The sequence below is a fragment of the Dromiciops gliroides genome, chromosome 6 (assembly GCF_019393635.1).
Source record: "Dromiciops gliroides isolate mDroGli1 chromosome 6, mDroGli1.pri, whole genome shotgun sequence".
Classification (NCBI taxonomy): Eukaryota; Metazoa; Chordata; class Mammalia; order Microbiotheria; family Microbiotheriidae; genus Dromiciops; species Dromiciops gliroides.
The window spans coordinates 67,742,984-67,757,956 of NC_057866.1; the positions used below are offsets into that span (position 1 = coordinate 67,742,984).

General features: G+C 36.9%; 1 protein-coding gene across 2 annotated transcripts in view; it reads right to left on the minus strand.

Annotated features, from left to right (window-relative positions):
* Positions 1 to 2,098: 2,098 nt before the first annotated feature.
* TBC1D19 (TBC1 domain family member 19) overlaps positions 2,099 to 14,973 on the minus strand; it is a 116,164-nt gene continuing 103,289 nt past the window's right edge. For both annotated transcript variants that reach the window (XM_043973484.1, XM_043973483.1), the window contains 3 exons: positions 12,521 to 12,636; positions 4,309 to 4,379; positions 2,099 to 3,335 (listed from right to left, as the gene is read on the minus strand). In XM_043973484.1, coding sequence (XP_043829419.1) covers positions 3,261 to 3,335; positions 4,309 to 4,379; positions 12,521 to 12,636 — 262 coding nt within the window. In that variant the 3' untranslated portion in view covers positions 2,099 to 3,260. The remainder of the gene's footprint in view (positions 3,336 to 4,308; positions 4,380 to 12,520; positions 12,637 to 14,973) is intronic.

Genomic DNA, 14,973 nt, shown 5'->3' on the forward strand with positions numbered 1-14,973 from the left:
AGGTTAAAGAAGTGAACCTTCAGTTAGCTAAAATTTCAATTAACCAGAACATTCCATTGGCAGAACATACTGTTTAACTTAGATTTTTTACTTTACTGGTAACATTAAGAGTTTTTATTTTATTGGTCACCCTGGGGTGACCTAGACTCTGACAGAACCAAATTATTCATTTTGGCCATTTTTATAATCAGTGCTTATTAATGTAGCTAGAATAGTTGTGTGACCATCACTACTGTGCAAGATAGTCTACATTATGGTGCCTTAGACTTTGGGGATGCTTCTTTCTATATGACTGAAACCGTGATATTAATGAGATGAGTGGGCAAGGGCAAGGGGAAGCATGATAAGAAAGTCCCTAATCAGGGAGACAGTTTTAATGCTCTTCTCCTAGAAGCAGAAGCCAACAGTGAAGGAGCAGTCATGGCAGTGGCCAGTGGCTTAGAGATGAACAGGACAATGCTGAATTCCACTGGCAAGAGACTTTGTCTAAATGATGGATGCAGTGTCCTACAGTGCACATCCAACTCCACTCATGCCATAGTTCAGGCTCTCATCACTTCTTCTTTTTTTAAATAAAAAAATTTTTATTTAAAGTTTTGAGTTCCAAATTTTATCCCTCCTTCCCTCTCTCCTCCCTGAGGTGGTAAGCAATCAGATATAGGTTATACATGTATGATTATGTAAAACATTACCATATTAGCCATTTTTGTATAACATAAATAAAATAAAAAATAAAGTGAAAAATAGCATGCTTCAGTTTGTGTTCAATCAATCAATATCAGGTTTTGTTTGGTTTTTTTTGGAGGATAGTATGTTTCATCATTAGTCCTTTGGGATTGTCTTGGATCATTGTATTGCTGAGATTAGTCTCATCATTTCTTAACCCCTTAACTATAATAGCCTCCTAGTTGTTATCTAGTATCTACCCTTCAACCCATCAAAAAATTTATTAAATGCCTTCTGTGTGCTAGGAGCTGTTAAGCACTGGTGATACAAATCTAAGTTAGGCAGCACCCCACCACTCTGCAAGGAGGATATTAGGGAATGGTGGCCAGGGAAGGGGGCTTTGATCTGTGCAATTACTGAGAACAACAGGACGGTAGATTGTTATGCTTTTTCCAGTTAACAATGATAACATCGATTTGATTCTTTTTCTCTAAACAAGAGGAGGAAAGGGGAGGGAAGTATGTGCACAGTGGATAGAGGGCAGCACTTGGGACTTCTGTACCTGAGTTCAAATCCTGACTCACTTTACTAGCAATACTCAGAACTCAGTTTCCTTTTCTATTTAATAGGGATAATAATAGCACCTACCTTGTAAGGATCAAAATCCTCTTTGATAACACTTTCCGAACCTTAAAGTGCTATCATAATCAAGTGATGCAGAAAGAAGTGAACAGAACCAAATAATGCACATTTACCACAAGTATATAGAGTGGGGGCAGCTAGGTGGCACAGCGGATAAAGCACCAGCCCTGGATTCAGGAGGACCTGAGTTCAAATCTGGCCTCAGACACTGGACACTTACTAGCTGTGTGACGCTGGACAAGTCACTTAACCCCGGTTGCCTCACCCCCCCCCAAAAAAAAATATATATATATATATATATAGAGAGAGAGAGAGAGAGAGTCCCCAAAGTCTTAGTGCATAATTAAGCTACTAAAGTTTTAATAAGCACTAAGATTTTTGGGATACCCTATATTAAAAATAACGAAAAGAAAGAAAAATGGGGTCAAAGATGGCAGAACTTCAGATGAGTCTAGATGGGAGATACAGGAAAAAAAGCATTTTCTTTCATTTTTTGGTAATTTGTTTGGTTCTGTCCTATTCTGTCTTTCACTTTTTATGGTTTTTTTCAAAATGTTATTAAGTTTATAATATTTTTTTTCCAAGAATCAACCAAAAGCTTTTCATTTTCACAATTCTTACCTTGGCAAGGCAAACATATGGAATGGCAGCATTACAGCAAGTGTTTTTCAGCCCCAATACTTATACCTACCTTATACACCCTTGGAACCTCTTCAGTGGAGACAAATCTCATAAATTTTCTTAAATAACTCAGACGTTATAAATAAATGACTCATTAATTGTCTTTGGATATAATTTAATGAAATAGTAGGCAAGCTACAAAAAAGTATACATCTATTTAGGGACTGTTTTTGATGAAATGATTCATTCCTCTAATTCTCTAATTTGAGACTTCATTGTGAACCTAAGGGGATTATCTAGTTTTTACTTGTTTATCTATTTCTGTTCCTGTTAGAGAAATGGCAGGTGTCTTATTTGGGGGTTAAAACAAAACAATGCCTTTCACATTCAACCACGATCAAAATGCAACTGTTTATACACTGCAAGCTTTTCTTAGCTCTGAATGAAAGGACTACTTGTATCTACTAGTTTTCTCAGCAGCTCTGCTCTGGAAGTGAATATAGTTAATTGAGACATCCCCAGAATTAGACATGTTCCAGATTCTTTAATTCACTTGAGTGTACTCCTTGTAGACCTCCAAGGTAGCAGAATTTGGGCTAACTGACTACAGCAGCACCAAGTTTCCCAACCAGGATGAGGAAGGCTGAGAAGTACAAAAAAGGCACCTCACATTTTCTCCAGAGATCTTTCAAATTGAATGAGGGAATGATATGGAGATAACAGTATTTGTCCTCTGACAGTAGAGTTCTTTAAGGGAGAAGTTAAATAGAGAAAGACCTATTAGACCCCCGTTAAAAAGAGAAGTTGATGAAAATGTGGACAGTTAAATTCTATTTTCATTTAAGGCAGTATCCTATTCAAGTTTTTACTCTGGCTTTGAATGAAAGCCAATTCAAAAGATAAAATAATACATTATCTGGAGAAAAATCTTCAACCTGATGTAAGAGAATCATCATAGGAGCTGCATTAGCTCTCACAGAGTTTATTACAGTATTTTCATTTCTTATTGCATATAATGTTACATGCCCTTTATGGATCAGTATTTATATGTACTAATACATATATACATTATGTACAAATGAGCATTTCTCCATATTATCTCAAAAAAATGTCTCTCTTTTGATGCAATTCAGCAGCATGCGGTGCAATATTTGATGTGCAAAGTTATTGTTTTATAAAGTGAAAAACTACTTAGGTTTAACTGCAAAGGGAACATGATCTTTATTGGTTGATATGCAGAGGTTAATTTTGGTTTTATGCAGAGATTGCATAGTTCATGATTAGTTTCTAATGAAAAATTAGATGTGTACTGTCAGTGACCTGAAAGAGGATCAAGTGACAGTAGCAAAAAGAAAAATTTGAAGAAGAGGCATAACTTTTAAAGTGGAAAGGTCAGCAAGCACGGCCTGAAACAAACAAAAAAGAATTGTCAAATATAAAAATTTTAACCATCAAGATACAAGAAATAAGACAACAGCAAAGACATATTAACATCAATAACAATCTTAAGTTGACGTCTTTAGCATTACTCCAATTAAATTGTTCTGTACTATATTAACATTTTTATTTTCTCTTCTTTCTAGATTCTTCAATTTCAGTGCATAACATGCTAACACGTTGTCAGGAAGTGAGTTGGACTTTAATCCAACTTGAAATATACAAGGTAGCATGGGTTTATAAGAGGTCTAATATTTCAGTTTGTTTCTATAAATAAATGCACATTATGAATCCTCATCCTGTTATGCTAGTATAAGGAATGTATGACTTTAAGTGAATCATTCTGAGGCAGCAATATTTATCCAATTGTGAGACTCATATATATTCACTACCTTTTCAGAAAAAAGATAGATTACTTGTAGTTATTTGGGGGATATAACATATTTCTATAAAATAATAGATTTGGTAACACTGTAGCTCACAATTTTGAACCATATTTAGGTGTAAAATATACCAGAAGAAAAATTTCTTTAACTTACTGGCAGAGAATTTTAAAAAAATCAGTGGAAAACAAGTACTAAATACATACACACATCACATTCAATGATATAGCTATTGAGTTCTTTTTACTCTTGTTTTTTTGTCCTGTGGCTATAAGACACTGAAATGAATGATAACAACTAACAAGCCTTGGAATGCCAGCAATAGTGTTAGTAACCATAGAGTGCCGACAATGGTTATCATATGACACCACCCCAAGATGAAGATGACTTAAGTATTTAAATATGCTCTTAAGCTTAGGCCCCTCTGTTTTTATATAAATTAAAAAATGAAACAGAGTAATAATGCATGCTTTATGCATCTGAAGCTCAAATTGCTCTGTTTGGCATTATTTCAGAAAGGATTTCAATCTCCTCTCCTCTAAGTGAAGCTTCTCCTTACTTCAGCCGCAGCCAGTGATGTCACTTCCATCAGGTTTACTGCTCGGAAAGCAAACACAGCAGCCGCCAGAACTGAAAAAAGAATGCACAGTATTTTCAACTGCTGACCTATTGATCAGTTCAACACATTTACCTTGATCAAGTATATCCTTGCTCTGGTTTTGAATGAAAAGACTTGACAATTTATGTAAATGAAATCCCTACCCCTGCTTGTTTGTTTTTTTTTTCAGAGCTTCCTCTCCTCCACCCCCTGCCCCCTAAAAAAAAGTTCATTAAAGTGAAATAAATGATACTTTTGAAAGTTCAAGTTATCTCAAATACTTTCTCCAAATTAAATAATATTTTTACATTTCAATTACTCTATTTCAGTAGGGTCATACTGGTAATCTCTAAATATTAGAAACAAAACAGAGGAAAGTCTCTCCGGCGCCCAGGGTAAATCCTCTGTGGGAAGAGTTATGAAGAGATGTGGATAACAATTGCACAGGAGAGGTTCTGATTTGCACAGGTGGAGGGAGCACCCATCTCAGTAAAGCTACACAGGAGGAAAATGTTAACAAGAAGAGAAACAAAAACAATCATTTCCCTAATAGCATTAAATTTTAAGATGCAAATGATTGAGTCTTTAAAAAGTATTGCGAAGTACTACATGCTTGCTTTGTAATATTTAACTAATGAAAAACAAAGACATCTGAAGCACAGCTAGAAGAAATAAACATTTTGGGTCAAGAGGGTGGCAAGTGAACCAAGACTAAAGCAGAGATATAAGGTATTTATATAACTGACACAGGGAGTTAAATCTTAGAAGGATATATTTGTAAATATGATGTAAAAGAACATGAACAACTATGTGTGCTAAGATGAGGAAGAACCAGTAGATCTTATTCAGGCAAAAGGACAATAAGAAAAATAATGTGATGTCTTAAGAGCAGAAGGCCTTTCTTGCTTGCTTTGTTCAGACAACAGGATAGCCCAGAAAAGTACTTCTTAAACTTTAAAGGTTGTGGGAAGAATCACTGTTATAATTTGGATACAGGCCTTGGAACACAGGAACTGAACAAGACTGCCAAGTGTGGCATGGTAGAAAGCACACTGGGTCGGGGTTACTGCATCTACATTCTAGAATTGATTCTGCTGAAGTGACCTTGGGCAAGTCACTCAATTTCTTTGGACCTTAGTTCCCTCTACCGTGAAATGAGGTGACTGGATGGGATGACTACTATGGTCTCTTGCAGGTCTAATTTCTATGATTCTATGGTTAATGTCAATATGCCACTCTGAGACAAACTCTTAAAAATATTGTATAGCTCTGAAGGTTCTGTAGAGCACAATATGAAAAACAATGGCTTAAAGACAGGTGAACTATTATCGTCAATAAGATCTGAGGACTACTATCAAGAGTCTTAAGTTTCTAAAAGGGAGACATCTAGCAAGCAACTTTAGGAAAAAAGCCATTATGGGCTGGCTTGGAAGGATCATGGTCTGATAGAAATAAAGTGATCCCCTTACAATAAAATGTACATATTACAACCAATTTTTTAGCTCAAATATGCAAGAAACTACATTTCAAATTCCTAACAATTAGGAATAAACTCTTACATGGACATCTATTTATGCCACCATCGACTCTAGTCAATATTAATATTAATGAATATTCTTTCAGGTCACTTTAAATGAGGCTATGGATTAAGAGAAAGAGAAATGTCACTCTTTCTGCTAAGGGCAATGCTATCCTTCTAGTTACCAAAGTTTAGAGCTTCAGGGTCATCCCCAATCTTCACTCTATCTTACCCCCATAGATCTAGTCACTGCCACATCATATAAACTTTATCTCTACAATATCTCTTGTATCCACCCCATGAGCAAACAGCAATCAGCCTGAGCCAGGCCCCTATACCTCCATCCTGGTCTGTTGCTGCCTCTTGATTGGGTCCTGATTCCAGTCTCTTTTCCCTTCAATCCCTCTTCCACAGAACTGACAAAATAAACTTCCTGAAGCTGACAAGCCACCCCCCTCTATTCAAGAACTTTCTGAGGTTCTCTGTTGCCTTTCAGATAATAATACAAATTCTTCAGTTTGGCATTTAAAGCCTGGTGAAGTATTAGTCTAGCCTACCTTGCCAGATTTACTTTACACTATTCCCTTTTATGTTTCTTACATTTCCCACCTCCAAGCCCTTGCACGGGCTGTCCCCCAGGCCTGAAATGCACTCCCTCCTCACCTCTGCCTCTTAGAATCCTTAGCTTCCTTCGAGTCTCAGTTCAGGTATCACCTCCTATAGGGGGCCTTTCCTGATCCCCTTAGTAGTGAGTGCAGGGTAACTAGCAGAAAGTCCAAGTGAGCTCTATGTAGTGTAGTTAAAAGATAATGAGGAGAAAGACATTATTTTAAAAACCAAAACCAGAAAAGGTTAGACTTTAGAGTCACCGACTATTAGGCTTACAAAAATATCAGATATAAACTATTTCTTTGGACGAGTAAATTCTTTCCAATGTCAGTCTCTTGACCCCCATTTTTATTTAGTGTAGGCCCTGTAGTAACAGTGGGACAGGCAGTCTGGTTTTCTTTCCTCTATAGTTGCTGAATGTCCATGGAGGCTGGACTGGTCTGTGAAAATCCTCTTTGTTAGATCAGGAAGAAGCTCTAAAGGGCAGGCAATTAACTTTTTCCAAAGGTAGGAGGAGAAGAAAAAATAAGGGCAGCTCACCAACTGACCTCAGGTTCCGAAATGCTTATGCACTCACAATCTTTATTTATCTTGGTGTCACATCACAGAATTTCCTTTTGGTCTGCTGTAATGTTAGGCCTGTCCAGCCTTCCCTTGGAATAGTACTATTTGCCACAGAGCCAAGATACACAATTTCTTGTATTTGTTGAATATTTGTCAACTGAATTAAGGCCTTGATATGAGAAGTAGTAATTCTCTTAGTACCTTTTGATTTTACAAACTACATTCAGTCTTTTATCACTAAACAACTACACCAATAATATTGCTTAGATATTTTTCTTTAAACTAACCCCCACAATCTTGGACTCAGAGAACACTAGACTCAGAAACAATGTGGTCCAATTATGTCATCTTCTAATTGGGGAAACTGAGGCCCCTTGATTAAGTGGCTTGCCAAAAGTCATAATGAAATAGCAGAGTAATGGCTAGAACTTCAGTTTTCTGAATCTCTGTTCAATGCTCTTTTCACTATATCACAATAGAAGCTCTGAATGAAGTCATAATTCTTCAAATTGAACCAGATTCCTAATGCATTGATATTTTTCTCAAGGGTTACATTAAGATCAGCAAAGGTTCATATTTATTTATTCATCATAGTGTATATTAGAAGTAACACAAATCAGCACAATTTATATAAAATAATCTATTCTCTGTATAGCTGAGACTTAACATGAGAGTACTCCTGTCATTTTCCTTCCTCATTTTCAGAGTTCCCAGTAGTTTTCTTTCAATTTTTTGAAAAAGCAAATGGGAAATTGGGGTGGGAAAGGAAATGTTATATAAGTTCCTTCTCTCCTCTTAGATCAGAGGTCATTTGTTCCAATATCCTACACAACAGAGGAATTCCTTCTACAATGTCTCTGACAAATGGTTATCCAGCCTCAATTCAAATGTTTTTAGTTGTAGGAAATTTCCCACTCAACTCATTATACATATGAATAGCCTGATCATTAGAAAGTTCCTACTTATATGGATTCTTCCTTTGAACTAAAATGTGGTGCCCAAAAGGAACTTCAAAACACAGTGGAATACATCCAAAGAAGGGGACTAGGATAGGAATAGGCAGGGGTTAAGAGAGAGCATAATGGCTATCTTTAATATTTCAAGGGCTGTCTTATGAAATGGGCTTTTTCCTATATAGCTCCAGATGGCAGAACCAAAAGCTATTGGTAGAATCTATAAGGAGGAAAATTTTAGCTCAATATAGAAAGGAACTTTCAATGCCAATAATGAAATGCTTAATAATGCAACTTCATTAATCATCTAATTTTGCCATTCAGAAGTCTTGGAAATCTATCTATACACACACACACACACACACACACACACACACACACACACACACACGTATATATAGGTATATACACATATACACATGAATGTATATGTATATGTGTGCATGTGTGTATATAGACATACATATATACACACGTATGTCTATATACACATATGCTTAGGCCATTAATCGTTTCTAAGGTGTGGTTGATAATGGAATATTACTTTATTTATTCCATTACATGTAATGGAACACTACCTTGCTCTTTGAAAAATTTAATTTTATTATAATTACTCCTATAGGAAACTATAACTCAAGAGAATATTATTTCCACAACATTCCTAATTTTTAACAAGAAATATTTTCCATATATTGGAAGATGAAAGAAGAGAATTTTTTTTCTATTTGAAGGCTTAGAATTTAATATCCCACTCTAGAAGAAGGGATGGGGTAAAAAAAATGCATCCTTCATAGAACCATTAAATTTTAGAACTGGAAGGGACCATAAAACTTACCTAGTCCATCCTTCTTATCTTATGGTTTAGAAAACTGACTCCCAGAAAGAAGCAGCTCACCCAGCCTAATGGGCTCGTTAAAGGCAGAACCAGAATTGGAATCAAATCTCCTGGCTCCCGAAGTCCAATGCTCTTTTTATTCTATTGTGCTGTTTTTGCATGATGGCTGTTGTGCATTTGCTTTCCTGATAATTCCAATCACATTCAGCCCCAGATCTATTTAGCACAAGTGAAGCAGTGAAATGTCATTAACCAAGCACTTTATATGCTGTGATAAAGCTGCTTCTCCCTCCCCCTCTCCATTTCTCAGGCTTGCATGTGTGTAATTATGTCAATGCCTCACATAGGTTAAACAGGAATAGGTTTAGGTTATTGTTAATAAGAAATCTCTATGAAAGACCACAAGATTTTAGTAAAGAGAACAATAAATAAATATGAAACCAAAGCATCTGGGCAGTACAGATTGCGCCAATAGAAAAAGAGAAACAGTTTAAATTAGTAAACTACAATGCAGAAAAGACATTCCTCAGGTAAGCAATGGGGCCCAGGTTGGATGCTGGAGCCATAAACTCTCAGATAACTAGGGACAGCTGGATCAAGAGGAATGGAATACCAAGAGGGAGCAGTGGGCCTCAATGCACCAACTCCAACACTTATTAACTGTGTGACCATGGGCAAGTCTGGGCACCCAAGTTTTCTCAATCACTTATGTCATCATTGTAAAGAAAGCACTTTGTAAACTTTAAAATTCTATAAAAATGTGGCTTACTATTATTACTTGCATTGTAGTGGCACAGACCTTTCACATAACAGAGAACTGCTGAATCTTAAGTTTCAAAAGAGGCTATCTAGACCAATTTCTGTCTGAAGAGGAGTTCCTTATATAACAAACCTGAAAAATGGTTATATAGCTTCTACTTGAGGTGCTCTACCTTCCGTTTCTGCCCCTCCCCACCAAAATCAGCTCATGCCCACAAAGAGTTTACATGTACATGGGAATATTAAAAAAATAATGATGGGACGGCTAGGTGGCGCAGTGGATAAAGCACCGGCCCTGGATTCAGGAGTTCCTGAGTTCAAATCCGGCCTCAGACACTTGACACTTACTAGCTGTGTGACCTTGGGCAAGTCACTTAACCCCCATTGCCCCGAAAAGAAAAAAAAATAATGATAAGCAAATACAAGGTAGTTTAACTGGGGGAAGTAGGGACTACTACATGTTTAAAAAGACCTGAGTTTCTTTGAAGGAAAAAGATTCATAAGAGTTGGGGTTGAGGAGAGCATTTCAGGCATGGTAGACAGCTTACGAGTCAGGAGATACAGTATCAAACTTGAGGAACTGCAAGTTTGGCTGGAATACAGAAAAAATAGCTTGGAGACAGACAGTGGAGTGCTTTACATGAACATTTTGGGGCAGGGCAGTGACACAATCCTATCTGTGCCTTCAGAAGATTATTTCGGTGATTACATGGAGGATAGTTGGAGAAGAGAGACAGTAGAACCATGGAAACCAATTAGAAAGCAGTTTGCCAGGAGAGACACAGTAAGAGCCTGAACTAGGATTGTGCTTCAGTGAGTGAGTGGATAAGGAGATTGGTAAAAAGAAATGTAATGTGGAATAATAAAATTGAGCAACTTAAGCTTTAAAAACTCTATTTTTAGATAGTTTGAGAAACTGGGCTGTCCATAATGGGAGGCCCATTAGCCTAATAAAAATGATAAGTACTTAACAGCTATAATAAAGTAATCCTTGATTAACTCCAGCAGAGTGAGTTGCTGTCACAATGAAATAGTAAGAGGGGTATTATTGGGTAGGGGAAAACCCTGAGTTCTCTGTTATTGGGAATGAATATCCAGTGTGCCAATGTAGACTGAGAGTTCTTAATTTTCTTAAGTAATGGAAATAATTAGAACCAAGCTCAGATACCTTGGATCAGAGAATCACAGAACTACAAAGTCAAAAAGGATGTTAAAGGCCATCAAATCCAACCTTCACCCACAGTATAAATCATGCTTCTAGTGTCCTTGACAAATAGTTAAACGGCTTCTGCTTGGATATGTTTAGTGAGGAAGAACTCACTATTTTCCAGAGCAATCCAGTCCTTCTTGAACAGCTCAAGTTACTTGGAAATTTTTCTTTATATTGTTAGGAAGTTGAGGTTTTTTGGCGGGGAGGAAGGAATAAGGGCAGATTTTGTTTGAATACTGAGTAAAAATCTGTCTTCCTATAATGAAATTCTTAAAAGTTTTTTTTTTAAAGTCTTTCTTTTTAAAGTCACTGCCACTCATTGATCTTAGCTCTGTCCTCTGATTTGTAATGATTGGAATGATGCCACCTACTGGAGACTTACTACAGGAAAGCTCCGCCATGAGGAGAATGCCTCAGAGGGCAAGGCCCGTGCGGCTTTTCCTTGGCGTCAGGAAGTGACGTTTGCTCATGGGTGCAGTCTATCAAGGCTACCAGCCAATCAACTGGAGGAGCCTCCTATTTTTTAGGAGGGGACAGGAAGGAGGAAGGAGGGCCTGTGTGGAGAGCTCTGTGTCTTTTTGGTTCCTGACTTGGTGGTGACGGGGAAAAGACAGAGAGGAGCTGAAGAAAGATAGGATTGCGAGGTTGTAAGAATTCTGTTCTCAATCTTTCTCTTTCTATATTTCAATAAACTCTTAAAAATCTAAACTCGTTTTGTCAGTGATTTTAGTCAGTTTCCCCCAAAACTGGGGGAACAGATTAGAGCCCACATTTAGAATTTTAAATTACACAGATTTTAAGCTGAACAAATCTAATCTCCAGTCCACATGACGACACGTAAATATTAGAAGACATGTTCATCCTAATTCGTTTCTTCTCCAGTCCCTTCAACTAATTAAGTCATAGTTTTGAATTCCATCACCATTCTGGGTCACCCACTTCTGGATTCCCTCTAAAACTGTGGTGCCCAAAAAGGGGTCAAACAATGCCTATATGGTCTCACCAGTTGGGTGATAGTGGGACCTCTTTCCCTCAGGACACACTACTCTGAGACCTCATCACAGAGAGGCCAGGATTCTTGATGGCTTTGTCAGGAAAGTGTAAACTTTGGCAGGTACTATAAAACCGGAGAGGCTCCATTTGAGTGCAGGCAAGATTGTCTGTCTGTCTTCCCAAGACTCGCCTCGCTAAGCTTAGAGAGGTTCATCACCAGACTGGCAGCAGAGTGATAAATTTTTTAGATTCAGAAATGCTGGGAAACTTCTACTAAATTACAGAGGTGTTGTGAGCCAGGTCATGAAAGTAGTACTCGCACAGTGATGAAATCACAGTTTTAAAAAAAATTTAAGAAAGAGAACATGGGCTTTTGGGGAGAACATATCCCCAAAGTGTGGACTCACATTGCACTTGCTATCTATCAAAACAGACTAGATCTTTTTCACATCAACTGTTTTATAGCCAGATCTTCTCTATCCTTTGTAGTCTCCTTTTCCTTTTAACATTTCCTATTTCTCCTATCTACTTCCACAGGTATAAAGTAAAGGATTTGACATTTTATCCCTATTAAATTTAATCTTAATAACTCTTTTCACACGCTATGATTTTGAATACCATAAAGGTCTACCGATGAGGAACATCCTGATAGAGTATTTACTCTACGTAAAGAAAATGACTGTTCTTTCTTTTTGGATACATCTGTTTTACAAATAGACATTCCATATTACCAGCAAGAATTTCCAGAGAGTTGTATCCTAGGATTCTATCCCATAAAAGCAAAAGCTGATCCGTAGCTAGGTAACCGGAGAATGCGCGTACCATCCACTTAAATGATATACGAAGTCTGTAATGAAGGGAAAAAGGAAGAAAGTGACATCTGTATTTCTCTTAAAAAAACCTAAATATTCAGAATAAGACCAAATCATTCTATAATCAGGAATACTCTTTTCAGAGTCCTAGGAATTAACAATGTAACTATTCTCTGGAAGACAGTAGAACTGCTTAGTTGAAGAATTCCATACCAAAGTATGCAGGATTAAGATATTAGGAGGTTGAAAATACCTGTTAAGATAGCTAGGTCAGCCATGAGAAATTCTCCTTTTATTTTCTACTTTTTAGATTATACTGATTCATAAATGGAGTGAATAAAAAATGAAATATGTTGTAGGCAAGCCATAATAAGATCAGGTGGCATCTTCTCCATGAATCATTCCTTGATTATCCCAGCTAGAAGTGATCCCTCTCTTCACCGTGCCTCCAGTCACCTTGGTTTGCAAGCTCAGTGTCATCCCTGACTCATCACCCTCATTCATTAGCAGACCCAATCAACTGCTAAATCTTGTTATTTGTATTTCCACAATATCTATTCTTTTTAATCCCCTTCTCTACATTCTCACAGTCACTACCCTAACAAAGACTTTCACTACCACTTGCTTGATATATTGTGATGATTTCTGCCTGGTCTCTCCTGCCTCACTCCAGTTCAAGCACAAAGCTGTCAAAGTGATTTTCTTTTTTTCCCCTTTTTTTAAATCATAAAAGTATTTTATTATTTTTGTTACATGTAAACAGTTTTCAACATTTGTTTTCATAAGATTTTTAGCTCCAAATTTTTCTTCCACCCTCCCCTTCCCTCCCCCCTCCCCAAGACAGAAAGCAATCTGATATAGATTATATATGTACAATCACATTAAACATATTTCTGCATTAGTCATATTGTGAAAGAAGAATAACACAAGGGAAAAACCTCAAAAAAGAAAAAAATACACAACCAAAAAGTAGAAACAGTATGGTTCAATCTGCATTCAGAATCCATAGTTCTTTCTTCTGGATGTGGAGAGCATTTTCTATCATGATTTCTTTGATATTGTTTTGTTTGGATCATTGCACTGCTGAGATGAGCCAAGTCTATCACAGCTGATCATCACCCAACGTTGCTGTTACTGTGTACAATGTTCTCTCAGTCAGCATCAGTTCATATAAGTCCTTCCAGGTTTCTCTGAACTCCTCCTGCTCATGTTTCTTACAGCAGAGTAGTATTCCATTACATTCATATACCACAACTTGTTCAGCTATTCCCCAATGGATGGGCATTCCCTTGATTTCCAATTTTTTGCCACCACAAAGAGAGATGCTATATTTTTATACATGTGGGGCCTTTTCCCTCTTCTATGATCTCTTTGGGATACAGACCTAGTAGTGGTATTACTGGGTCAAAGGGTATGCACAGTCCCATAGCCCTTTGGTCATAGTTCCAAATTGCTCTCCAGAATGATTGGATCATTATGTGTTGATCAACTGTGATAGACTTGATTCTTCTCAGAAATACAATGGTCCAAGATAGTTCCAAAGGACTCATGATGGAAAATGTTCTCCAAATCCAGAAAAAAAAAAGAACTGTGGAATCTAGATGCAGATTGAACCATACTATTTCTGTTGTTTTCATTGTTGTTTTTCTTTTTTGAGATTTTTCCTTTTTGCTGATTCTTCTTTCACAGCATGACTATTGCAGAAATATGTTTAATGTGATTGTACTTACATAACCAATATCAGATTACTTGCTGTTTTGGGTAGGGAGGGGAGGGAGGGAGAAAAATTTGAAACTAGAAATCTTATAAAAACAACTATCTCTACATGTAACTGGAAAATAATAAAATACTTTTATGGAAAAAAAAATGGTTGGATCAGTTCACAGCTCTACCAACAATGCATTAGTGTTCCAATTTTTCCACAGCTACTCCAACATTTATTATTTTCCTTTTTTGTCATATTAGCCAATCTGATAGGTGTCAGGTGGTACCTCAGAGTTGTTTTAATTTGCATTTCTCTAATCAATAGTGATTTAGAGCATTTTTTCATATGGCAGTAGATAGTTTTGATTTCTTCATCTGAAAACTGCCTGTTCATATCCTTTGACCATTTCTCAATTGGGGAATGAATTACATTCTTAGAAATTTGATTTAGTTCTCTATATATTCAAAGTGATTTTCTTAAAGGTAACCATCACTCTCCCCATTCTCCACCTCAATAAACTCTAGTGAATCCCTATCATTTCAAGGATCAGATATAAACTTCTCTGTTTTACACTTAAAGCCCTTTACAGTGTGGTTCTAAACTACTTTCCCAGTCTAAGTAGACCTGACTTGTGTTCATCTTCAGCCAAAATTGCCTTCTTACTACT